Raw genomic sequence first — 26,537 nt, 5'->3', positions numbered from 1 at the left:
AAACTCTTGTTTAGGGGAGGCATCTCCGATGATCTTGTCCTTCACATATATTATACATAGATGTTACCTTCTGAATAACCTTTAAAAAGTTTTAGTCGTCGCTCGCGTTGTTTAATAAAATTTATTAACAAAATAAATTTAACAAATGGAACGTAATTTTCCGACATCATGTACATTTAAGAGGGTATCTACATACATACCTGAACCGTACAATGATAAACCTTGTTATAAAAAAATTGTAAGTATATATTTCTAGGGGCTTCGCCCCTCACCTAGAGATGTGCGATTTTTAAAATTGTGTATCGCGATTGCGATCTTCTTTAAGAATAGCAGTGAATGCGATATACATCGCATTTCGATTTTTATCTTATATTTTAAATTGTGCGTAATTTTGTATCATTTTGAATCACGTGTCATTTTACATCGCAAACACCATTTTAAATTTTCTCCGTTATATTATGTAATTTTAAATTTTACGACTTTTGAAAATTTTATTATACATTTTGATTGTTTTAAATAATAAAATTTAAAATTATATAATGTAACGGGGGAAATTGAATATAGTATTTGCGATATAAAATAACAGGTGATTCAACATTGCGTTTATAACACAAAATTATAATAAAAATTTTTATATACGAATTAATAAAGAGGAGCAAATTTTAAACAGATTGGTTAAACCATGTCTAGTGTTAAAAATAAGCGTATTTATTAATCGGAACCAAACGTATATTTATAAAATTCAAATCATTTTGTTTTATCATTTTCTTATATAAATATTTAATAAATAAATACTTTATTAGAAGTGCAATTTTGAACTGTGTTTGCGATTTTAAATCGCAGGCGCGATTTTATATCCCGTGCGATTTTGCGATTAAAAATCTAATTACATATCGCATTACGATTCAAGAAAAAAAAAATCACGGTGCTATAGCGATGTATTGCAGAATCGCACATCTCTACTTTCATCCCGCCCAAAAATATACTTACACATTTTTTATAACGAAGTTTATTATTGTACGATTTGGAAACCCATGGAACCATTTTATGTTAAGAGAAATAACTTTTTTATAAGAGTTGCTAAAAAAGTACTGTCACCGTAATATAAGTTCGATTTGAGTTAGGTTTTTTTAGAGTGAGGGTGCAAGGGAGGAGCGGAGAGATCCCCTTCTTCGCTTATATATATATGTGCTATGTTCATATACACATTAGTCATTTATGAGAATAACTGTTATATTTTTAAACTTTTTTTTGTTAGCAACTCTTTAATAAACAATGAGTGACGGTTAAAATCTTTTAAAGGTTACTCAAAGGGATGATCTTTATAATACATGTGATAGACAAGGTCACTAGAGGTGCCTCCCCTTAAACAGGAGTTTTACCATAATGAATATATATGTATACATATTAATGTGACTAAAGAAATATTAATTATTCCTCTTCAGCACGTTTATGCACGTTTTTAGCACGTATATTTCGGTCTCGTTGTATCTCACGACTCACGAAAGTTTGGCGAGACGAGAGAAACAAGCAGCAAGTAGCGCGCAAGAAATAAGTGGCATTAAGACAACTAATTAAATATTTTATGGCAGAGTAGCAACAACTTTAGCAGTAAATCTTGCGGAAAGAGAAATCGCATGGCTCGTGAGGAAGGGCCCGTGTTACAAGGCTATAATATAAATTGTAAAGTGTTCGCGTAGCTATCTCGTACAATGCTTGACGCCAGGAGCTATAGTTAAACACTCGGGATAGATCTTCGTCGATGTTGCTATTGTTATCGTCGATTTAATCGCACAGTTTTAATTCCGTAATCCGTCTCTTCTTTTTCCTTCTCGACTATCTGACATACCGGACGTTTTTGATCGCGGATTTGATATTCACATTCGTCGGAGTTACTTGAGCGATACGACTTTTCAGATACTCACACAGTTTTATGTGTACTCAGCGATCGCGCAATAGATACCCCGCGTGAATCCCACCTCGCGCAAGGGAGAGGCTTATTACCCTCGGTACCGTCGATTTATTCGCAAGGAAATATGTATACGATCTTCGTCTGGTTATCTCCTCTCCCGCGTTGGTCGTAACGTGGGCCGTGCTGAATGTAAGCCGCATTGCCGGCGACAGCTTGATCGCTCCTTAAATTACTTTACACACCCGCGAGCATTGCTCGTGGCGGCGAAACGTTTATACTTGTCTTCATTGTTCTCCTTCCCCTTGCGACATTCTAGGAGGTAAGACGCAATCCGCGCACTCGTTTAACTCGCCTGTGTTTACTGCATCGCGAGATTATTATACTTCTTTATAACGATTATACAGCAGGGATGGAAAAGTTACTTTTTAAAAAGTAGCTAATTACTGTTACTCGTTACCGAGTCAAAAAAGTAACTAGTTACGGTTTTTAGTTTCTGATTCTCAAAAGTAACTCGGTACCATTATCGTTACTTAAAAAGTAACGACTTGTTACTTTTTCCGTTATTTTTTAATGCTAAAACAAAATCACAGACTAAAAAATTTATTTTTGTAATATTTTTTGTTAAAATAAAATAAAAGCAATAAAATGTTATATTTTAAATCGCAAGATCACAAAAAATTTAAAGAAAAAGGTTTTATAATGCTTAAAATGCAAATAAAAAATTGTAGTTTTTATTCAATTTATAAATACAGCCAAAGTTATAGTCTTTTGTACCCTTAATTTCATATTTAAAAATTTAAAAACGAAAAAACGCAGCGGCGAGAGCGCGGCATCAAAGCATTCATAAAGTTTGTTCTTATACTAATACGGTTCTGTGATTGGTTTATTTATATCTTAAAACTATCGTCTTAAAACTGTTTTTAAGACGATTTTAAATATAACAATGGCCTATAATGATCTGTCGAAGGCTGAAGATCATACAAAAATTGAAGTGAAGACTATACAAAAATTATGACATATATAATAAATTCAAAATATAAAAAGTAACGATAAAAGTAACTATTAAATTCCTTACTGGAAAAAAAATGTAACTACGTTACAGTTACAAAAAGAAAAAAGTAACGTCGTTACCAGTCCGTTAAAAAGTAACTGTAACGGTAACGGCGTTACAAGTAACGCGTTACTTCCCAACTCTGGAATACACGACAACGAATGTTTAATGGGATTGCACAATAGAAGGGCTACACGCATGTGCCTATGCGTCTCGACTTACGACTTTGTCTTAAGGAGAGCTCTTCCTCGATCTCCCTGCTTCCTCGTCCCCGTTATCGTTACCCTCTCCCACATCCCCATATCCTACATCGCGCTATGCTGCAAGCGCTACGAATTCTCTCTCGCTACAGCGCTGGCTCTTACCCTCGATACGCTCGTAAGTTGCTACGAAATGTCGTCTTGGGGCGAAAGTTCGCAGCCGCTGTAATTGAGCCGCCATATCGCTCGCAGTTATCGACCGCGCGAATCCAGGATTGCTACGTTATACCTTTGAGAGTGATTTCCCGTGGATGTCGGGCGCAGACTCGCTGCTACTTGCGGTGCTCGCATGTAGCCTACTTATGTTCTGGCAAATCGCGAATCGAGCTAGCGAGGGAATGATACTGCAACGATACGGGGGTAACGGAATATGATAACCGATATATATATATATATATATATAACGCGAGAGCGTTCTCGCACGATAGAACGAGGAATGCTTGTCTCAGATCATCAACATGTAGTGATAACAAGTTTTAAAAAAATTTGCTTTTTTTGCTTTTGTTCTCGCAGATATCCATTTTTAATCGCTACGATTTATTATTGTTAATTGCTTTCAGTCGCGCCTGAGTAGAGATTTCTCGTTCCGACGTTTTAAAAATATGTCAATCTTTTGGAATTCTATTGTAATAGTTACTAATGATGTAGTTTTATTCCACATCAATCTTAAAGCGGCTATGCAAACGCAATTAATCAGCCGCCCTCTCGCCGTTTTTCCGATAATACTTGTTCCGCATTTGCTTATTTACAATAGCATTCCGAGTTTTCACTCTAAATCCTGCGCGTTTCTCAATAGAAATCAGCTAGGTCAATATATCGAATGTAGGCAGCATTCGGAATGCTTATTTTCGTCGTACCGATTCGATTATGTTGGTTCTTGAAAGATCCGTCTCGCGACCTCTTCAACGTTCTTTCGGATGCTCGTTCTAAGAGGATTAGGAAGCGTTCTCGAATGCGTTGCAATCTACTCTTGATTTCTTGTAATTTAATGTTATTATCGAGAGAAAAAGAGAGAGAGAGAGAGAGGGGGGGGGGCGGAGGAAGAGAGAGAGAGAGAGAGAGAGAGAGAGAGAGAGAGAGAGAGAGCCGTCGGTTCTGTCGATGCACAAAGAAAAACGAAAAAGAGTTTCATATCGTTGAATCTCGACGTATGCATAGCCGGCTTATTTTATACGGGATGCTCTAGCGATTGAGCTATTTTACGATGTATCGAATAAGGATTATGCGATATATGAAACCTCCCAGAAATAAGGTAGAATATGTTTTACATTCCTCGTATGAGCTCGCAGAAAAATTATTCATGTATCAATCTGCTTTTACAACAATATTTTATGTAAAATAAATAGAGAACTTCGTTTAAACCGTTATTTTTTTGAAAAATTTGAAATAAATCCGTAGTCGAAGGAAACGTAGCGAAGAGTGATGAAGGAACCCGCATAAAATCGCGTTTGATCAAGAAGCTTATCGCCGAATAAACTTTAAGCTCGATACAATTTCTTATACAATGAACTTTGTAGAAGAAGAGAATCTAAAGTAGAGAGTTATATATTAACAATGTCCTCGGTCGTATTACATTCTTGCTCGTACAAAAGCGCAAGTTGACTCCCTCGTTACACTCGTAAAGCCATTAAATTTACATAAAAATGTGCCCCCTTGAGATCGGGCCATTCGGTGCGGGCGCGAGAGGTCGAAGAGGCGAAGTTTATCTGAGGGCACGGCTTTATACTGTCAGATTAAGGAGTTCGAGTTTAACTTTTAGCCCGAGATTAACTGCTAGCTGATGCGTTAGTGTGCGTATACGTTTCTCGAATAACTATAAAGACGGCAGGTTTCTCACGTCTTCTGGCGTTAATGGCAAGGGTAATCGTATAACAGCCTCTTTCATGTTGAAGTAAATTGACAGTACAATTATGACATTGTTTCATGAATATTATAATGAAGAAGTCTAGATCAAAAAGGAAAGATAGGACAGTCTTGATCTATGAATTTCTCAAAGTAGGTACTTGGTGCTCTCTTTTTCCTTTTCGTTTCAAGTTTTTAATTCGTATCCGTTAATTTCACTTAAAACAGAAATATAAGCATCTCTTATCAAGCATGCATGCTTAATTTTATATCAGATAAAAATTAACGAACAGGAACTATAAATTTCCGAAGTTTCTTTCCTCCGATACTGCCTTTCGATGCAAAGACCCATTATATCCATTACCCCATACCGTCGTTAATGACAAAATAGAGGATATTCATGGCGATTCGTATTTTCACTTCTTTTCCGCTCGTTCCGGCAGTTGGACAGAGAAGAAGAGAAAAAGAAAATGGTATATCCGAATCTCGGGTCCCAGAGACCCATTAACGCGCCAAGGGAGAAACTTTCCACGCGAATAATGCAAATTATCCTCGAAACGCCCGAAGGTAGTCGCACGTCGCACTTTGTCTCCTCTTCCGCTCGTGCCTTTCTTCCTCCTGGTTCCTAGCCTTGTAACCAGCCAGTCTCTATCTCGCAACACTCCGTTCTTCTCTTTGCCCCCCTCTTTAACTTCTCGCTCGCTTACACTTGCCCCTTCCCCTCATTTCCTACTCCCTTCGCGCGAGATTTAATCGTTCGCACGAAAGTCCAACCTCGCGACCGAAACGAGTTAATCCGTTTACGCTAATGCGAGTAGGAACGCGTGAAATCTACTTTGAAAACGGAACCTGCGCCTGTTCGCGGGGATATCAGCTATTACTTGACGTTAGAATTTTTTGATGTTCCCTCTTATTTTTCAGGAAAAGAAAGAGCATGGGTAAATTTGCTAACAGAACATTTTGGATATTCGGGCGAGACAGCGCGCGCGGTACATTCGGCTAAGACAAAGCAATACATCTCCAATTCTTTATTATAATTTTTGCGTAGCTTATTCCTGCTATTAGCTTTCGCGATGTTCGGGTGCATATGCATCCTAATTACGAAATTGCCGGATTGCGTAAATAACATATGGGCTTATTCCTATGCAGTCACTGGGCCGCTTAATTAATTTCAGAAAAAAATTGCTGCGACGCGAATCACTGCGGCAGCTTCGAAACAGCTGTCGTAATGCTTCATGAGGTTGTTTTGTAAAATGGAGATTTAGTTACACACGTTCCTCCGTAATGTATCAAATATCACGCATTTTTTTTCCGTTACAACACCGCGTGGGACCGTATGCCACATCCAACTAATTAAAATGCTGCCAACCCTGACAGATTTTTTTTGGCTTTTAATTCTTTTTGCAACGCGTATACGGATATATATCCTATATCTGCTAAAACGTTTTACGTGAAATAATGTTGCGTTAGATCTCATAGAGCAGCTCGCACATCATAACGTTCATTCGGAATATATAGCGCAATCGTGCAGCCAGCACACGTATATTATTCACTACGATTTTTTTCGATACGAATATCTCGTTCATACGGTAGAAAATATACGATATTTCATGTCGTATTTCCCACGTCGTATTATGTTTATTATATTTTTATAAAGTATATAATGTTTCACATATCCTACGTTATATTACCCTTATTACACAATGCAAAATTATTAAACGATTTGCATATCGTAATATATGTGCATATTTTACGCGCATGAAATTGTATACATTCCCCAAATTATGCTAATAAGAAGAACGATGATTTTAACAATGATTTTAACAACGGCAATCGCGCTAATAGAAGCCTATATAGGTGAATGCGGGATCATTTCAGTAATAGAGAAACGTTACGATCGTTATCGCGAACGTAAACGAAAAACGGCTTGCGAGATGATACGTGGCGAATTGGCATCATTAATTCAATTTGCGAGAGCCGCATCAGCGGAGAAGTACCTCTAACGCAAGGACGAGAAGAAAGCCTCCGCGCGAAATGATGGCCATTTGAGATCTTATCGGAATATGTCCGTCCGCGGGCATCGCAGCCCATCAGCAGTCCGAATCTCTCCCTCCATTTTTTATTCGTAGCACCGGGTCGGGCTATAAATTATTTTCCGATCCCGAGAAATTATGGATCCGCCTCGATCGAGTTCGATATGTACCTCGCTTTACTAATTCTGGGAGCGCTTGGCGCAAAATACGTCATTTTTGTCGCGGCTCGATGTAATCGAATCAGCACTCTCGTAGAATTTTGCGAAGTTAGCCCTGCTTTTTTCAAAATTAAAAAAAAAAGAAACACCTCGCCAACAGTCCTGAACTTCTCTATTGATTTTAGAAAAAGTTCTGTGTTTAAAGCTATGAAAGCACTACTTGAAAAACCGGGAGTTTAACTTTTCTCTCTTCTCTCTTTAATGACACTCTTCATTAAAAACTGCAATTCTTTGTCGAATTCTAGGATTTCGAATAGTTTTAAAGAAGTTTTTTTTTTTTGAAAGAGTCTGCCCAAAGAATCTCCAAAAAATTAACTCCGGAAAATATAACGGAGTCAATTTTTGGTTCTTTGAACTCTTGGGGGAAAGCATCCGAAGTTCTAATAATTTCTTTTTAATTTTAAACAAGTTGGGCTAACTTCACAGAAGTATCTTATAACAAACGCGATTACTTATAACCAGTTTAGCTCGTCTGTATAGACGAGTAACACACACCACAACGGAGAGACGAGAAAGTTTTGTGGCTTTAATATTTAAGGCGATAAATCGAAGAGCATCAATGTTTATTGCCGCAGCTTACAATGGGCCAATTATTTGATAGCCTTCGAAAATTGCGATATAGGTAGGGCGGAAATTTTCTAGTTTTCGTGCGTTTCGACGAACGGTTCGATATATAAAACTAATATTTACGAGCGTGCTTCCGCGGCAGTAATATTTTGCCTGCGAAAACCGTGGGGGCGAGGTTCATATTGGGACACGAGGGAAAAACGTTGTAAATATCGTTTCATCATTGACCTATAAATATGCTGAGAGATAAAAATAAAAAGTCATATTTCCCAGATTACTCGATTAATATGCGCTTTTCGCTCGATTAGGATCATTTATATCCTTTTAACTTTTTCCCCAGCTCGACGATTAAAGCTTGACGTATTTACCAGCGCGCAATTCTTTCTGTGGAATTTCAAAAGTTGGTTGAAAAGCAATTTTAATCGCGTAAAGTTAAATATGTGAAAGATATTTGCTTTCCATTTCGGTCACCGTATATACGTTGCGGTTGCTAGCTTGTACGTGCGTATAAGAAAATTAAATCAGATTTTTTTTTTAACCTAGAGAAAGCGTAATCGTGTAATAGTATTATCGATCTGACAAAGTACTTGCGGCTCGCGTGAATCGATTCGCTGGAAACCAATGTTGCAAGCGGAGCGTTTTCTGGTAAAAGCTTTCGTGCCGTATCTCGTGGCGCAGCGACGAGCATCCGATAGTAGTTACATCATAATAAATTAACATCGCTGTGCAATTAGCGTCTCCATTTGGCCGCGGATTTTCGTATCTTCTAGCGCAAAAGCGCGGAATGACGGCTTTAAAAATAACGGTATCGCTGCGCATTATCGATGCTGATTACGATTTACCGTACGTTCATACGATAGGTAAATTACATTCCAGTCAGCTCATATTCCATATTCCCAAGACGCGATAAATGGAGTTAGTTCATCCGCAAAATTGACCTGTAAATTCAGCATGTTGAAATTGCGGCGGAAGTGTTTGCCGTGAAATTATAAACCGTTCTCTTTAAAAGCGAATAATCACGAAATGTTTGAAAAGCGAGGGCGAACGAAGGACACTCGTAAATATACTCTATGAAATTTTTATGAAAATGTTATCAATATTAAAATTTAAGGATACACATAGTTGAAGCTGTTGAGGGAGTCTACGAGTGGTATTAATAGCCCCATGGGGAGGCCCGTATTCATGAGAAATACATGCAGTTGCTTTCGGTCGATGTAAAATTGTCGGATATAAGAAAACTCGGAGAAAGGGCGTTTGTAAGCAACGCACGACGTTATCGGTACAATGTTTTTCCGATACTTTTATTGATTTCCTTGTTGAGGTACAAATACAGCCCATTTTCTGTATCAGTGGATATACTAAAGGGATATTATTTCGTACATGATTTCCTTTATGTCGTCGCAAATATGAGATTAAAACGTACAATAAATCCGATACGTTTATTTAGAAAATGACAGACTACAATGCTGCTTTTAGGGCATAATGTTTATCCATAGCTTTCATCGTGATGTCCCGGCAGGATCGCGTTATCCGGTTTACGATTTAAAGATGATTTAGTGCCTTTCCAGATTCAAAGTTCTTTTCCTAAGTTATACCGATCTATGGAAGATAATTTGCATGTCCCCGAGTGTAGGCGGGAAATCTTCAAGTTAGTCGAACATCTGGGAAGAAGAGTTTCTAATAACGAAGTGTTTTCCAAGGGATAAGAACCCGGAGTGTCGGACAGACTTTCTAATAATGAAATATCCTGCAGCGGAAGGAGAGAAATGGAGAGGGGGATAATTGGAATATCCGACGGTCCGCGTCGTTCCCGATAATGATATATATGTCTCTGCAGGGCGACGATCCAAATCAACTGATTCGCTTCTTTTCACGGGGGTTAGTCATCCGCGTTCCTTAACGACGCCAGCAGCATCGCGTGTCACGCGGCCGCTTCGTCGGCAAACTTCGAACTGATGGCTCGAGGTTGAGTAATCAGGCCATGTGGCTAATTAGGTCGTTAATGAACAGATCGATGAATGCTGGCCGTTAGAAGGGTCCTCTTTGACGTTGCCCGACGCCGGTACCGTCGGTGGTCGGTGCCAAACGACGACAATGGCGGCGAACGCGACGAAAACGTTTGGGATTAATGTTGGTCCGAAGTTCCATCGCGGAATCGAGAGCGTAATCACGAGTTTGCGGGATCTGAGGTAACAAAAAAAATAATTTTTCGGGGAATTCAGTGAGAAAATAGCCAAGTAAAAAGCTTAAAGGATACGTATCCCCTTCTTTACATATATATATATATATATATAGATATGCAATATATACATAGCATGAAAAAATTATCCAGTCGTGCCGTGAGTTGCCTGCGCGATGATTGGACGTCTGAAACTGAAGTGCCGTTAGTTTCCATATAGATCGATTCTTGTGGATGGAACGATGAATCTGACGTGAAATTACTCGGCGCTATGTAACAAATCGTTCTGGAACAAGCTGGCGCGCGCGACGTACACGCATGCCTGTTCGCGAGATGTGCTAATATAGACCGAGCCTAGTAAGGGGGCACCGCCACGAATTTATTATGCGATAAAAGCAGAGCATATATTTGAGCGTTAGATAAGAATATCGTCATCAAAATGAATAATCGTACACGTTGAATCGTTACTCGACGCACGTAACTCGAAAATGTTTTCTTCGGAAGGAGAAATTCGAAGTGTACGAATTTTCGGTGTACCGAAAGCTAGCATGTCGATTAACTATTAGAAGGATCGTGTTTAGGGCGATGAGAATCGATTGATAGATGCTACGCTTCTCAACAGAAACCCGCTCCGTTTAATCACCAAACCATCGGTATCGATCCTGTATCGCATTAGGTACAATCGCATTAGTTTCGCACTAAATCCTTTGCAAGACATATCCGTCCACATCGGCCAACGTGCGTGATGATCTTATCTAGTATTACTCGCGCTGGGTGTATCCATATTTCTCCCCCTTCGCTTCTAACCGAATAAGAACGACGTTTCGTGTGTGTGTGGCCTCGTTTCACGGTAATTCTCTCCGATCCGTTCTTCTAATCCGCGATCTCGGTAAATAAAAACAATCTTGGACAAGTCGAGGATACATCTATTCATATTATACGATGTTTTTGTTGCCGGTAAGGAACTTCTAGCGATTATTATGCATTAATTATGCATTGGATATGACTTTTCGGAGCAAAGAGCGTGTGGATTGAATTTCAATTGTAACGTTGTACTCAAATTCCAGGCAGTTCACATGAGGATATTCCGTATTTACCTGCGTTTTGTTTTGTTGCCTTTTCGCTTACGCTTACACGCATGTAGATAATACGATTTCGCCGCAAGCGTGGATATTGCGTATCGGATGATATTGTTTAAAAAGTTCTCGTTTGTTTCGATGCGCTACTCTCTCTGTCGAACGCTCTCTCGTTTCCGCCAACCAACTAAAACTTTAAACTTCCCTTTTATCATCGTTCTCTTTTTTTTAGCTAGGCACAGAATCAGATAGCTTGATGAAATGGCGTACAAATAAAATGTTTTGAAAATTATTCTTGCATACAGTCGAGGTTCACGAGTCAATTTTTATACAAATCGAGAGAGAAGAAATTCATGGGCGTTTCTTGCGAGCCATCGTCTGGCCAAGAACGCGGCGCGTTAACTTTAACGCGTAACGCGTGTGCACGCGAATTAGCGCGCATACCATTATTATCGTACATTTCGCACAACGTCCTGTGCAATAAGCCGAATGTTGCTGGTCGGCTCGCGCATTATCGCGTAATGCAATATTAATTCAAAGAGCCTTTGAATGGGGAATAAAGCGAACGGAAACGCGCGAGAAAAAAGCTATGTCCTCTTTACATAATAAGCGGGCCACCCTTCCCGTTCGTTTCTCCCTCGCGTTCTTCCTCGCTCGTATCTCTGCCGCTTCGTCTCTCGTCAACCTGCTCGTCTACTTCTCTCTCTGCTCTCTCTCTCCTCTCTCTCTCTCTCCTGCCATGGAAATTTCTTTTCTTCCATGGTTCTTCGTTCTTCTCTCGCACCATCGCCTTCCTTGTCCCTGTACTTTTCTCGCGTTGATTTTTTTCATCCTATCTCGGGTTTATTCCTACGCTTTCTTCGCTCGGCGACAGCGGGGCGAAGTAAAGTGAGAGAAAGGGCACGGTAGCGCGTGACGTTATGGAAGTTATCTGTGAAATAGGAATCTGCAGTCGAGAGAAGGACGCGCGCGCGCGCTCGCGCGAGCGAGAGAACTTTTCTGAAGAGAGCGGGGCGAGTCGAATGTCGAGCAAAAAGAAAAGAAGATAGGACGCGATGTTGCGCGCGTAATTAAAATCTTGCTTCAAGAGAACGTAGACATTTTACGAGATAGGATTGCTGATGCGCGCCGTGACTCGTTTTACCAGCTATTCCCTGCTGCATTAGTTTTTATTAGCCATTTTATTATAATCAACGCCCTTTTTAAATCTTTTTCTGTCATCTGCCGTGGTAAATCGAAAAAAAATTCCCGGGCAAGGACTTACTTTGGAAGAATTCGCATCGCGCGTGAGGACACGCGGAAGAGAGGACGCGATATATCTGATTTACTGGTCCATAAATATTCCTAATCTATACCGGAGGCATAACTCTTTCGCCTCCCTCCCTCCCTTTCGCTTTTTGTCTATCTCCGTCTCCTTCTCTGACCGTCGCTGATTCGCGTTGCTGCATCCCTCATTCCGTATCTATAACTGCCCTTTCTTCTTTTTGTTAGCCTAGTTCTTCTTCCGCTCTCTGCATGTTCCGATGGAAACGAAGGCAATGTACGTTCGCTGTTTGACCAACGAGCCTGTTATAATACAGACGATACGACACGAACTCACAATTTCACTGAACCTCGTTTTGTCACAAGATATTTGGACAAATATTCTAAAGATATTCGACAGATATTAGGTAAGATATTTGATAGATATTCGAGAATTTTTATTCTTATTTCTATTATGCTATGAAGTAATGAAATTATACTTGTTTCAAAAACAAGATCGTATACGAGCAGCGTTCTTGGTCGAACATTTGACCGAAACCAGTAAAATAAAGTACCTCTCGTAACAACAGGATGCAGCTATTTACAGTTACGAGATTCGATGCACCTTACGAGCGACCATTGTCTTACGAGTTACCATTGCCTGACATTTGCATTGTCATAAAAATAGCGCGATATAAACGTAAATTTAAGTCTCGTGGAAATTCAGGCGGGTACGTGTATATATGTGTATGAAGGGAGCGAGAATGGGGGATCGGTCTCCTCAGTAACTTACTCTATAAACTAAAGGAGATCGCCGACAACGTGCGGGCGGTCGATAACACGATGTCATTACCGTGTAATTATGAAACTTAAATTTCTAAGTAACATCTTACTAATTAACGTTAACGACGTTCACTTTTTGTCATTTGTTAGGTGATCTTTTGGATATTATCGGGGGGTCGCCGCTCTCATGAGTGTCCTCGACTAGGAAATTAAACGGACATTTTACCCTTATCTCTGAATAATATTGAAGCTCGTTAGATCGCGTAAAATAACTGATTTTTGCAAAGAACGACACTATGAGTAATTTATTTTTATATACACACAAATGATACGATGTAGACGATACTATTATTTCTTTACGCCACACACGTAACGAACATAAATTGATGTAGAAAGTTTGAAGTTCCGAGTTTAAAGTATCGTCTAAGCATTATACAGTTTCGAAAACATTGCCGAAGGCCAATTCGCTGTCTTATGGTTTCGCCCTATTTCTCCCGTGCGGAGAAGTAGCAGTACCGTGGTTGACTTTCCTGTTTGCCGTACTATCGAACTTTAATTAAGTCAGCCTCCTACTACGTAGAGTTCCGTTACGGATGACGGAATCGCTGAGAGAGAGAAACTCATTGCTTCATGGAATAATTACTACTGAGATTGGTGTACGCGCAATCATTTATTACTCTGCATCTGTCTGCGACAATCCGTCTACTCAAAGTTGGATAACGAGAAATTAAAATTACTAGTATGTTTGAAACATTTTTCTTGTATCGCTTCGCGAAATTATCATACGTTTTGAATCATCCGGGAAGATTATGCATCACTGATATCTCATTCAGTTCGCATTTGCGCTTGTTTATGATTTTGGCAATTGCAAATATTGGCGAAGCGCGCTTCGTATAGATTTTATCTGATATCAACGTGCACGAGGATCGGATATAATCTCGTATTTGCAAAATCGCGAGAAATATCCGCGCGCTGTTTCGTTCGCCGTCGTGTATCGCGTGGTTTTGCGATACGACGGGATCTCTTTGTCTTTCCTGGCCACTTATTGAACGATATCGAATGCTGGATCGTACATCCACGTATTATCCGTAAACTTACAAAGGCACTTCTTCGTGCACTTTTTTCGTTCTCATTGAATATTATATGGAACGCTGCGCGCGTTCAGTCTTATATGTCGTACACGGATAATTATGATATGTATTCCGATAATATCGAAGGATTAATAATGTGGTCTCCATATTATTCTTCAGCTATTTTATTTTCAATATTAGCTTATAGATATTTATACTTGGAAGATATTATTACGATATATAAAATGCATGGAAGATTATATATTATAGAATAAAAATGTTGGCAAGATCTTATGGGATGTTAATTATGAAATATTCCGCACGTTTTCTACGAGTCTTTTACTAATTTGTCATTATTGTATGTTCTTGCTTTATTACAAGCAAGGTACACGACAAAGTATCGACAGTTTCAAAGTAATATCGACACTTGTTGCTACCAAATCAGTAAAAATGTCGATAACCTATTAAATTTAAGCATCCCTAGGGTGCACGTCGCGTAGAGAAATGATTACTCATTCTATTCGTTCGTTATCGCAGCGAGCAGACTATCGCGAACCCGTTCGGGACGGTACGATGATTAATTGGCGAATTTCGTGATACGACAACAAAATATGGCAATGTAATGCCTTCTGATTCCACTCGTTTGTTGACGTGACTTTTTGCATTGCACGCTTAGAGAATATGGAAGCCTGGACAAGATTTACAGATTCACCGTAGTTCGGCGGGGAAGCGATTTATTGCCAGCATGTATCGACGTTGAATACATAATGAAATTATTGATTCTCCACGGGTGTGCATTAGTCATGCTGTCTATGTACCAAACAATATTTCTGGGAGACGAATTTACGGCCCATATCTGCATACCTTTGAGCGCGAGTCTCCGTTTTCCTTCGATTTACGTCGGATAACCTATTAATCGAACGTTTGCGCGCAATTTACAGGACATGACGTTCGCACGTGAAAATAATAATCCGCAAATAGCCTGCGAATATCCGCGATGTCAAAGATACTCCGATCAGAGAAAATCGAAACGTGTACGCTCTCGAGCGTTACGGCACACACATCACTTAATGGGTTCTTCCATTACACACGTAATGCGAAATCGCATTAGTATCCGGGGAAATGCTCGGCTAAGTCGAAACTCGGTATCAAGGACTGGATACTGGAGGTTTCTAGAATTCGGAAACTCGGTGGCGATTACGTAGTTCCGCGCGAAACAACGTGCATACCTATACCCGCCGCTTCTTCGTTACGTTAATGAACGTATGGTAATCGGACGGTGGTCATTGTATTTAAACGTCCGCGTCTATGAATGCTACGCGCGTAGCGGTTATAATCATTCTTGTTTCGGTTAATGACTCCTTGTAATTGCACACGCTTCCTCCTTTAATTCAATCGTTTGAAAGCAATATACGTGATATACGACGATGATTGTATATCCATCTATCCTCTATGCAATATGTGCTGCATTATTAGAATATATTTCGCAGTATGTATGCTATACGCAGTCAACGCAGTGTGCATCGCAAGAAAGGAAAGAAAAGAAAAACTGTATAACGACTATTATTATCTTGGAAGCTTGGGCTTGCAATGGCGTATCTCCTGATACACGTATATTCTGATCAATTCCGTCCCGGCATCATGGAAATGAGAACAGCAGGGTCGCATCGCATTGTCGATACAAAGAGATACTGTATACATCTATTTTCTGTCGAAGCTTGTCGGGACAGAACCTACGTGCAATTGGCCGGTACATTTACGAGAAAAAACACTCGCGTATCCGACGGGAAATAACGCGAACAAACTGAGCAAACTGAAAGAAAGCATCGTCAGGAGATATATCGCATTTATTCATGCATTATATTTATTCGTGCATACATGATATAACTGGCGATTTAAATTGTAGCCTAAATCAAATTAACAACGTTCGCATACTTGCGTATACATGTACGGGCGTGACTGTCGAGAATATTTATTTGGCATTTGCACCGGCCGATTTTGCGTGGACAGCGTTTATGAACATTAAACGTCGAAAATTACAGTCACGCAAGCCGATAATCGAGTAACACATTCGCCCCGTACCAGATCCAGCGATATAATTTTCTCTTTGACAAGTATTTTCTCATTGCCAGCGACCGATAAAATTTTCTCTTTAGAAAACATGGTCTTTCTTTCCTTTTTTAGACTGTATTTATTATCACATTAAGGTTGGATCTCGAACTGATCGTATGAGAATCAACACGCACCGTAGCGTAGAAGCGACGCGACGTTACGGAACGAGTCGCGTAAAATTTCCGCGACATCGGACAATTCAGTGTCCCTGAATATGTGTAAACGATTGCAGGCTAAAACGAATGTCTCTCCATTTCTATCGCAAACACGCAGCGCGGATCAGCCTGGTAATCGCAAGTACGAATTGAACGACACGCGCATCAGTTTAATAGAGGCGAATACAAGAGCGTGAATACAAACGCTCAAGTGTATGTATTTGTACGTGCAGACGTATACACGTATACGCGAGTGCGTATATACACGGATGTATATATGTATCCACGTACTGTTCCGGTGTAGTTTACCCGCGGCTGACGCATTGTGCATAGGGAGACCACATATTAGGGATGCAGATGCATAATAACAAGGCGTGTAGACGCGCTGTCTCAAAGGAGCCGATGAATCGAACTTTCAGCGTGAGTTTGCAAGATTACATTATGCGTGCGAAATTTTCCAGGAAACGTCGCGAGATGCGGTTAATTAAAATTTCGCTAGTTAAAGGGATACGACATTAATCATTATGAGTGAGCGGTGGGGAATCGACAGGGCAACGACGTCATTTTACGAATCCTAATTCTTCTCATCGCAAAGCGGATCGTTGACCTATATCGCGAGAGATAACGCGACGGAGATAATCGAAACGGTAATTGTTACCGTGGCCGTTAACAGATCGGTGTTAAAGGGGCGCCGCGCCGGCGGGATATGCGCACGCGGACGCATCAATGGAATTGTGAATTGACAATTCCACTTTGGTATTAGAGGAGCGCGAGGAACGGTTGTGAAGGCTCCTTGCTGAGCTGCTGCCGGCTCAATGGTGCGTTTGATGAATTTAAGCTATCTCCTCTATTCGAAGAGCTTACGCTACCGTTTAGCCGCGCTTTTGTACGCGTAATAAACTGCGCTCTAAATTGACAACGTGCATAAAAATGTCAGCATGATACTCCCGTGGATTTCCATTAAAAACATTTTTTTTACCGAGAGCGTTCTTCTCTTCGAGTTTTTGTAGTTTTCCAACTCAATAAAGTTTTTTAATACGAATACATCTAGGACTTTAATTATCTTTCTTCTACTAAGTTATCCAAGTAATCCTTCATTTCTACTTTTCCATATTTCTTCTTTTCACTTCATCACTCACTATATATCACTCATAAATACGCGTGTATATGGATGTGTGTGTGTCTATATATATATATATATGTAATATTTAGTTGAGTGTCCGTGGTGTGTTGAGCTCGGGTCCATGGGTTTGCTAAGCCCAAATGACTGTGCGGATCAGTCATATCCCCGCGGAAAATCCGGAGAGCATAGCTTACAATACGGCTTACATTATCACTTCGTTATATATTTCGTTATACGTAGTAATCTTAATAAAATTTTAATGTGAGGCACGTGTAACTGGCGAAGGGGATATAAAAATTTTATTTTGTTCCATCAAACTGTCGTTAGGATGCCTTTATGGTATAGCTGCGGTAACGGGCATTTGTCGAGCTGGAGCGCAGTTCGTGCATTTGAAACGCGATGGTCGGCAGCCAAATGGAGAAAAGACCGCGTTTGCAATGCGCCCAGTGATAGCGTATTGCGATAGCGCAGTACATGCGTTGCGCATTTTGTTGATTCTATACTGTTACGCGTTATCGTATATTGTAATGTATCGTCAAAGTCGCGTTAGGAACGATCATTGTAAAAGTTCGCGAAGGAAAGTGCCGCCATAAATTCGCATGAGCGTCGTACCCAACGGGGAGTAAAGTCGTATCAATACATTTAAACGCAATCAAATTGTAGCTGTCACTATTTCTTAGGCGATACGCGAAGCTCGCGCGCAGTAAAATGAAAATTTCTCTCAGCGATACTCTCTCCTCCACGGAGATTTTTTTTGACACAAATTTATGCAGTCTACCTTATGCCCACGTTGGCACGAGTACGGTCGCGTTCTACGTGACACGGCCGTGTTGTCCGACCACGACACGCAGCTGTTCCACCTTTATCATAGGGTGGTCCATTGTAGCCACAACTACTTCATTGTTGTCATCGGACATCAAAGCGTCATCGACAAACAACGCGTCGTGACCCGATGCAACTTTTTACCCAGATCCGGATCTGCCCTCAAACTCTCTATCGATCTGACACGTTCCCTTCTTTTCTTCATCGGAACTTATCGCGATACAAGAATACAACTTCTGACACGAATAAAATAGCTGGAAATGAAGTATATAATATTAATGAGACAAAGTTTGACTTTAAAATGAAATTCATTTCCGCATACGGGGTATGAAGTGTACATACTGGACGTATTGAGCGCCAATGTTTTACTCTATTTTAAAACAGTGATATACCATTCCATTTTTTTATGCTTTGTACTTTTATAAGGCAATTTAAATCTGGTTCTCGTCTAAACCTATCGGTTTAAATCGTGCTGCCGCAACTCTCACGATTAATAACCTCTACATTCAGGGCCAACGGGCTAGGTTGGTCCGTTGGCTTTTGGGAAGTTTATTGAGCAAACATTGGCTGAAGTTGCGATTGCGGAATGTCGTATTGTCAAAATCGATCGCCTCGAGTATGGCAGAGTAACGATAAAGGAACGGCCACTCGCAAGAGAAGTGCGGTTGGGCGTCGCGTAAAATTTTTTCTAGATTTTTTTGATTTTTATATGTATATGTGTCAGTGCACATAAAGTAATCTCTATTTTATATTTTCAAACGAGTATCGCGGTATAAATTGCATTGAAAACACGCAGGAGGTTTACTCCTAGTTTAGGATGATCTAAGGAAGCGCTCATCAAACTCTTGTTTCCCAACTAACCTCATAACATCGATGTTATTAGATAATTTTCGCGATCGATTGATCACTTGCATACCTTAATAAAGTTCCGAACTTTAATGGAATTAAATTGTAACATTGACACAAGTACGAAAGTTATACACCTTCATTGTAATCAACGGCATATTACAGCGAGAAAGTTATCCGAGAGAGGGAAAGTCAAACATGATGAAACATTCTCTCTTGTCGCGATGTGGAAAGCTTATCACTGCGCTGCCTACTATTACTGAAATTCCCGTGGTTCTGTGTTTTTACGTTTCGATATCGTGATACGAAAAAAAAATATATATATATATCAGCGCGCGAGAAAGAAACTTCTGGAATACGGATAAATAGAACCATGATGTGTTTACAGCGTGTTTTTCGGGTGCAGTCTGATCGGCTGGCGATCGTTTCGATTGCACGTACGTTCAGTTGCCGACTGCAAAACGAGAAAATTTGATCCTCGTGCTCCGTTCATTTCGTCTACCGATGCCGCGATAGTATACTGATCACTTCTAGCTCCGGTTGGTGCTCGCAATCTACGTGTCGTAATTTGCTCAATCGCTCGATCTCTTTCTGGTCCAGCGGGTCTTCCCCTGCCCTGCCAATCGGCCGGATCGCACTATCGAATGGGCGGGTAGAACATTAGTTACCGGTAACAAGCGCGCGGAACAAGTACGTTACAACGTACCGAGGGCATGTTCTACACAACCATAAAGTACGCGTCACACCATACTATTTGTGCAAACCTCGCGGCCTAGGCGTGGATTTGTTTATCGGTTTGCGGACAAGGACTCTGGAACAGGGTTCGTATCGGCATCGAATCGACCGCGATCGAATTTTCGAACCGACATGTGGAAACGCGATTTTTCAGGGGCTTATTGATAACCGAGTGAAAAATAAAAGCGCGTGACGAAAATAAATCGAAAATGTTTTCATGTTGGCAAAACACCGTTGTTGAATTACCAAAAATAATTCCTATCCGGTCATTCGCTGACGCGGCTAACCCGCTTTTCAACGACGCGGCAGCGTTTACCTTCGTTTTTCCGGCCACTGAATCCCCCACAGCCGTCTCTCCGACTCGCTTTTCGTACCGTTGATTCGCGTACGTAGTTCGCAGTTTGTCTAGTACAAACAACGACGAACAGTTAGATACGGGAGACTTTTATTTGCTGGCGCGAGCGCGGCGCCGCGGCGCCGCAACTCGTTACCGGTGCCGGCACCTGCGCCAGATGGTGAAATAATTTGAAACTCGCGAATAAGCGACAGGTCCTCCGGGTTACCGGGTTTCAGGAAAACTGAAAATTGCTTGTCCCTTCTTAGTTCCGCGAGCACGGAAGACGAGGATCGTAGAGGATATAAAAGCCCCTGTCCTTTTTCAGCGAGTGGCGAATCGAAAGAGAGGATACACGCTGCACGTGGAAAGTGACAGCCGGTGAAAGAGGTGCCGCGGGGCTTGTAGAAATCCCAAACTTGTCGATAGATTCGTTAGAGCAAACCAACGCTCGGCGCTCCCTCGCTCTCACGCGGAACTGTCGGTCGGGCCGCGCAACCGTGTTTTCCACCCCCCGAACTTCCGGCCAAATTGAATCACGCGAAATTTCGCGGTAACAATCTTCTGTTTGACTTCGAGCGACCGGTTGATTCACTTTGTGTTCGGGATCCGCGCGTCTTCATAGTCGTCTCGGCCATGGCGATCTTGCTCCCCTCATTGAACGGGTTCAAGCTTCTTCAGCGTAACTCGATCACGACGTATTTGAAAAGATCGCGTCGTAGGGACCGTATCACTGTCGAGGGCTAACTTCTTGTTAGTAAATTTTCGATAGAGTAGTACCGACACGATTCTTTAAGAAACTATTCGAATTTAATAGGGTTTTATATGTAAAATACTTATATTTAACAAAAAACACAAGTATATATATTATACGATATATTTCAATGTATCATAATGTTCATGTAACAAATAACGCGATGTACAGGCATCGTTAGATTATCTTAAATTGCCCGTTTTTAAATAAAATTCTACGAATTAACAAGAAAATGTAAACAATGTAATTTTTATGCATTGCGATGCATTTATGATGCTATAAATAATAATGCACGCGAATGTATAATTTACAGCGCATATCTTCGGATTAAATTAGGATTTCATCCAACGTTCTGATTTTCGTGTTCTCTGTTTAAAGTGTCCACGTTGATTTTTCAAATTTGCCCGACTTTCGTATTTACTGTCGCAATTAAAAATTTACATATGCTCCACTTTAATTATCCTACTGCGGTTTTTCTAGAATTTCAATTTTTATGCGGTACGTCTGAGATTTCATATATTGTAGCTTTCATGTATTTGTAGCTTATTCTCGAAAAGATGCGATTCTCCATACTCTGCGTATACGCTGCATACATATGGCAGTGATTTCTCTATTGCGAAATGTTCTGCGTACCGCGAGTAAAGCGGAAGCTTTTAGAGAAAATAGGAAGTTGGCTCTGAGATATCCGAAGGGATCCATTTGATTTGATAGCAACATCCGGTGTTCAAGCAAATCGCTATTTAATGTTGTTTGATGATTTCACTTTGTGTCTTGTTAATTATAACACATTGTGATTGGTTGTCATTTTACACGTTGGCGTTTTTGTATTCATAACATTAGTGTTGATTAATTCGGCTAACGATTAATTCAGCTGAACTTGCTGCACACGTTCATTACTTTTACCTGTTTCACAATATAAAATCTTTTTGCTAGAATAAGTGAATAAGGATCGTAAATTAAATGAATATTTGTTTCTTGTGTTTGCAGATAAACAATAGTGCTGCCGCGTATGCAACTTTGGGAATAGATATGAGTTGAGGATCGACTACGATGTTGAGTCGTCTTTCGGCCGTGGTGGCCTCCATCTTGGTTCACCAGATATATTTTCTATGCACTGTCAACACGTTAGGTAAATTATAAAATGCTATAATATTCATATGATGTTGTAATGGGAAAACAACCTCGTAATCTTTATCGTGAAACAGATAATGTTTCTACCTTGTGTTTAATGCCACGTATATAAAACTAACAGGATTAAAAATTAAAAAAGAAAGTATGAAAGTATGAAAAGCGGATTTGCTGTATACGTGAACGAAATTTTTGTACCATTATTTGTTTTTTTTTTCTGGCTTGCTCGCGGAAAAGCTAGTCTTTGTTGTCAGTGAAAAAGTGTTCAGGCAGTTGTTGGAAAGGAGAAAATCAGATTATACTGAATAACGAGCTATGAGCTGAACGATCGGTACCCAGACCTTGTCCTATAATTTTCCAATTAAGGCATTGGATTCTCATAAATCCACGAGCGCAGACGGCTTCCATAAATTTGACGCCGTACCAAGCGACAAACCGCGGTCGATCCGACGTACTTTTAGATTCGAGGCGGCTCTTACAACGTTTGGATGAAATGCTGAAATTGAAGGGAAGGAAGAACTATGAGAATCGTGCAATTGGTCACGATACTTCCCGAACGGTACGGAAGTCTGTTTTCCTTTGACAGAAATAATATAGGGCACTTTCGAAGCGTATTGGATCTGGGCGCGACTGCTCGCTGTCTTTGTGTAACGCGAAAATATATTACAACAAGGCGGCTTGAGAATTCGTCGACAGACGTTTATTTTTTTATTTTTATTTAAAAAATTCAATACGTAAAAAATATGCGTTTTCAAGCTAATTTCAATGATAGTGTCCCTATTTCTATTCGATACACCTATTCTAGGATATATTTAATAATATTTAATAATATTGCAATTGAAGAGTTTTCAACTGTGACTTCCTTTGTCCGTTATTCCTCCAAGATTCATGTGGATTCACGCGCGACAGTTTCTTTCACAAACTTTCTGATGTGTCGAGACATAATCCGTGCTTGCAAACGTATCTAAAACGAAATCCTGACCATAGTAACCGGGCTTATCCCTCCCGCGGAGATTATGTGCTTCGTCTTTCTAGCGGTTATTAGAAGTCCGTTTGCCTCATTCCTTTTCCAAGGTGTCTTTCTGCAGCGAGAGAATTCAACTTGTTAGATTGGCGTAAGCGGGCAGGGGAGGGGGAAGGTCCTTTGCACGCTACGTTAGTACGTTGCTAGAACTGATACATCTCTCGAGGATTATCCCATCCTTCTACAAGAAATGGTTAGGTCAAGACCTTGGGACGAGGATAGAGAAATAGATAGAAAGCAGGGCAATTCGTCAAAGCGAGGTGAAAGAGAGGTTGCTTGCGCACGAGGACGATCAGCTGGGAAAATAATTTCGAAGTGCATCTTTCACATAGTCGGGATTTCTTAGATCCTCATAAGATGAGAAAGATTCTCGGCAAAGTTCCTCTGACTGCCGAACCGAATCTGAAGCGAAGCCGGCCGCGGGGAAACCCTGCAGAATCGTTTGAATCGTCGAATTTGATAGAGAGAGATATTGCCAACCTCTTGCGTGGTCTCTCCGAATTCTATTGCGGTTTCCTTTATTTTTCTGCACTCTGCTTGTCTCTTTCAACAGTGCGGGCTTTATACATATACAAGAGACCAGATTGCACAGTTTCCTCGGTATCGCCTCGAAAAATGCTCGACGTTGCTGGGAAACTAGCTTTATTACCTTTTTCTGTTCGATCTGCGCGCGTACCGCGCCAAGCTATGGAAAGCTATAATGCTTATAAGATGTTTGATGCCTTTGATCACGGATGAGAGTAGAAAAGATGACGCAGTTGCGAAAATTCTATCAAGTAGCGTTGAAATACGCGTATATAAAATGCATTTTATACATATACACTTATATATATTACATTATATTATCATTAATTGCCATTAACTTAATTTCTGACTACATTTTAATCTTTAACATCCGAAATTCTTATGTTTGCTAGACAAGTTTGTAATATGCATATTCATTACTTCGCGAGAATTTTTTATTTTTTCCCATTACGGGTAAATCCGTTTAGGCAGATGCACGTACAATACGCGCATTGTTTGTAAAACATCTCGTAACGGGACGTTTACTTTTACTATATGCGTATACCTCGAATTTTCGTAGAATTATTTATTCAGTGCAATGTAATAAAAACACGCCGATGGCTGCGCATGCATTCGCGTGCGTCGAAACTATTCCTCGCTTTTGCGTTTCAATGTTGAGATACATGGTTTTGCGAATTTAAGTTTGTTTTCGGTAAATATGGTCGTAATGGTATTTGTTTTTTCCCTTATTACAACTAAAATATTTTGTTGAAATGATTGTGAAAAAACTTCTCTCGCGATTGACTTTTTTTTAATAAAGAAAAATATTTTTTTATTGTAATCCTTTCTTGCATTTGAGACGTGTGGTATATTGAGAAATCCGCCATTGGTTGTGCAACTTTATAAGGAGAATATACTTGCGCGTACCGTCTCAAGAAGTTACATAGTCGCGTATGCTTCTTGCTGATAAGGCCATTCAAGATGTCGGCAAGTGCAGGGATTCGCTCTGTCGTTGTACATCGAGGTGGAAAGTAAAATCTTTTCCGATGTCGTACATGCATCACGAATAACTTTTTCTACCGTAAATTTAATATTTCGAAGACTTTAGCAAACTTAAAACGATATCATAATTTTTTTTATATCTGTGACTTCGTAGATATATTTGCATTTAACTTAACGTACGTAATGGAAAATTCGATCACGAATTAATTATACAGAATCCTACGATAAAACAATAGAGATAAGTTTAGAAAACTTTGTTATAACTTATACTACAATATTAGAGCTATAAACAATATTTTTCTACTATTTATAAGTAAATATAAATATTAAGTTTTTTTTTTAAATTTTGTTGCAGGTGGAAAGTCATTTCCTGGCTTTGAAAACCTGCCACGCTCATTTTGGCACGAACTTAGTTCACCTTTCACAGAGGTATATAAGTCGCACATTATTAGATTTTCGTAGTTGCAGTTAATTTAATATATTAGGATGGACTATTTTAATGCATCGCCACAAATTTTTCGGATGTTTTTTTATTTTCGAAAAATTTTAAGTAATAGTTTTATATTCTTTAGGAAAGAAATATAATGTATAAGACAATTTTTGTTACATTTTTTAAATAAGATATTAATGTTATCGAAATTCTTTTTCTATTATTCTGTCTAAACTTGGAAGTTACTTTTAAATATTTTATCGTAAAACAAACAATAATTAGAACAATTAAAGTGATATATTAAAATGGTTCACCATTAATAATATTCAAATTTCGTTTTATCTCCGATAATGAATTAAATTATCCATTTTGTGAAAATGCAATGTTAGTCTACTTGCTTAATTTTTTTAATTCAGATGGCTTTTATCGTCGGTCACCGTTTGAATGTTTCATATTCACCATTTATTGTATTTCGGATAAAATATTATTTGGGATTAATGGCAGTCGCAACTATTTTATGTTGTTTTAAGAGACTACAGTGTATTTCCTTGATTACATTATAAACACGTTAAATAATAGAAGGAGCGGATGCATTTTAGCTTTTATCGCAGGTTTACGAGGTGGAGAATTTCGTGACTGAAACAGGTGGTACTCCTGAACCGAGGCCATTTTTCGAGGATCCAGAAAGCAACATTACTGTACAGCTCGGCGCCCAAGTCTACATACACTGCAGAGTACAAAATCTACAAAATACTCTTAAGGTAAGTTATGTACGCTCCCATCTTCAAGAATTTTCAACATAACACACAAATTTATCGACAGCCTCGAGTCTGAGCGATTTATACAGCTTTTACGTAGACATACCAATATAAAACGTTCTAATTAAAGATTTCTTAAATATAAATCTGTTCATTTCTTTACAACTTCAATTGTCATAGAAGGTACGAGAGAACACTGTTAAAATATTCTACAACGTCTCCGTATAAGTGTCTCTTATAAGAATATATATAATAAACATAACATTTTGAATGTATGCAATATTATGTTATCTTCTAAAAGCCAAGCACTCCACACTGTTTTATGTAGAGACTTTGTTGATTTACCCGTCCCCTTTCCCATGTGCAGCTACTATGCAGCACTTAGCTCATCCTAATTCTCCCAAAGGAAATTCCGCGGATGGCGGTAGGATATTTTCCTCCTAATTTTGTGGCTGTGCTACTCTATTATTATGACACAAATGATAGTTATGATGCGCGAGTCTTCGTACCTCTTGTGCAAGCATATATTGTGTGTTTATTCAATGTAAAATTGCCTATTTATCAAACACGCGCGAAA

General features: G+C 39.6%; 1 protein-coding gene across 7 annotated transcripts in view; it reads left to right on the top strand.

Moving 5' to 3' along the window:
• Positions 1-26,537, top strand: part of LOC139772930 (zwei Ig domain protein zig-8) — a 126,238-nt gene that overhangs the window by 13,157 nt on the left and 86,544 nt on the right. For all 7 annotated transcript variants that reach the window (XM_071707001.1, XM_071706990.1, XM_071707017.1 and 4 more), the window contains 3 exons: positions 22,102-22,243; positions 25,128-25,201; positions 25,814-25,963. In XM_071707001.1, coding sequence (XP_071563102.1) covers positions 22,165-22,243; positions 25,128-25,201; positions 25,814-25,963 — 303 coding nt within the window. In that variant the 5' untranslated portion in view covers positions 22,102-22,164. The remainder of the gene's footprint in view (positions 1-22,101; positions 22,244-25,127; positions 25,202-25,813; positions 25,964-26,537) is intronic.

This window comes from Temnothorax nylanderi, unplaced genomic scaffold (assembly GCF_030848795.1).
Source record: "Temnothorax nylanderi isolate EJ_2023f unplaced genomic scaffold, tnyl_v1.0 TNYL_tig0004_pilon, whole genome shotgun sequence".
Classification (NCBI taxonomy): Eukaryota; Metazoa; Arthropoda; class Insecta; order Hymenoptera; family Formicidae; genus Temnothorax; species Temnothorax nylanderi.
Note: the sequence above shows the minus strand (reverse complement) of the source record. Positions and strands in the feature narration are given on the sequence as shown.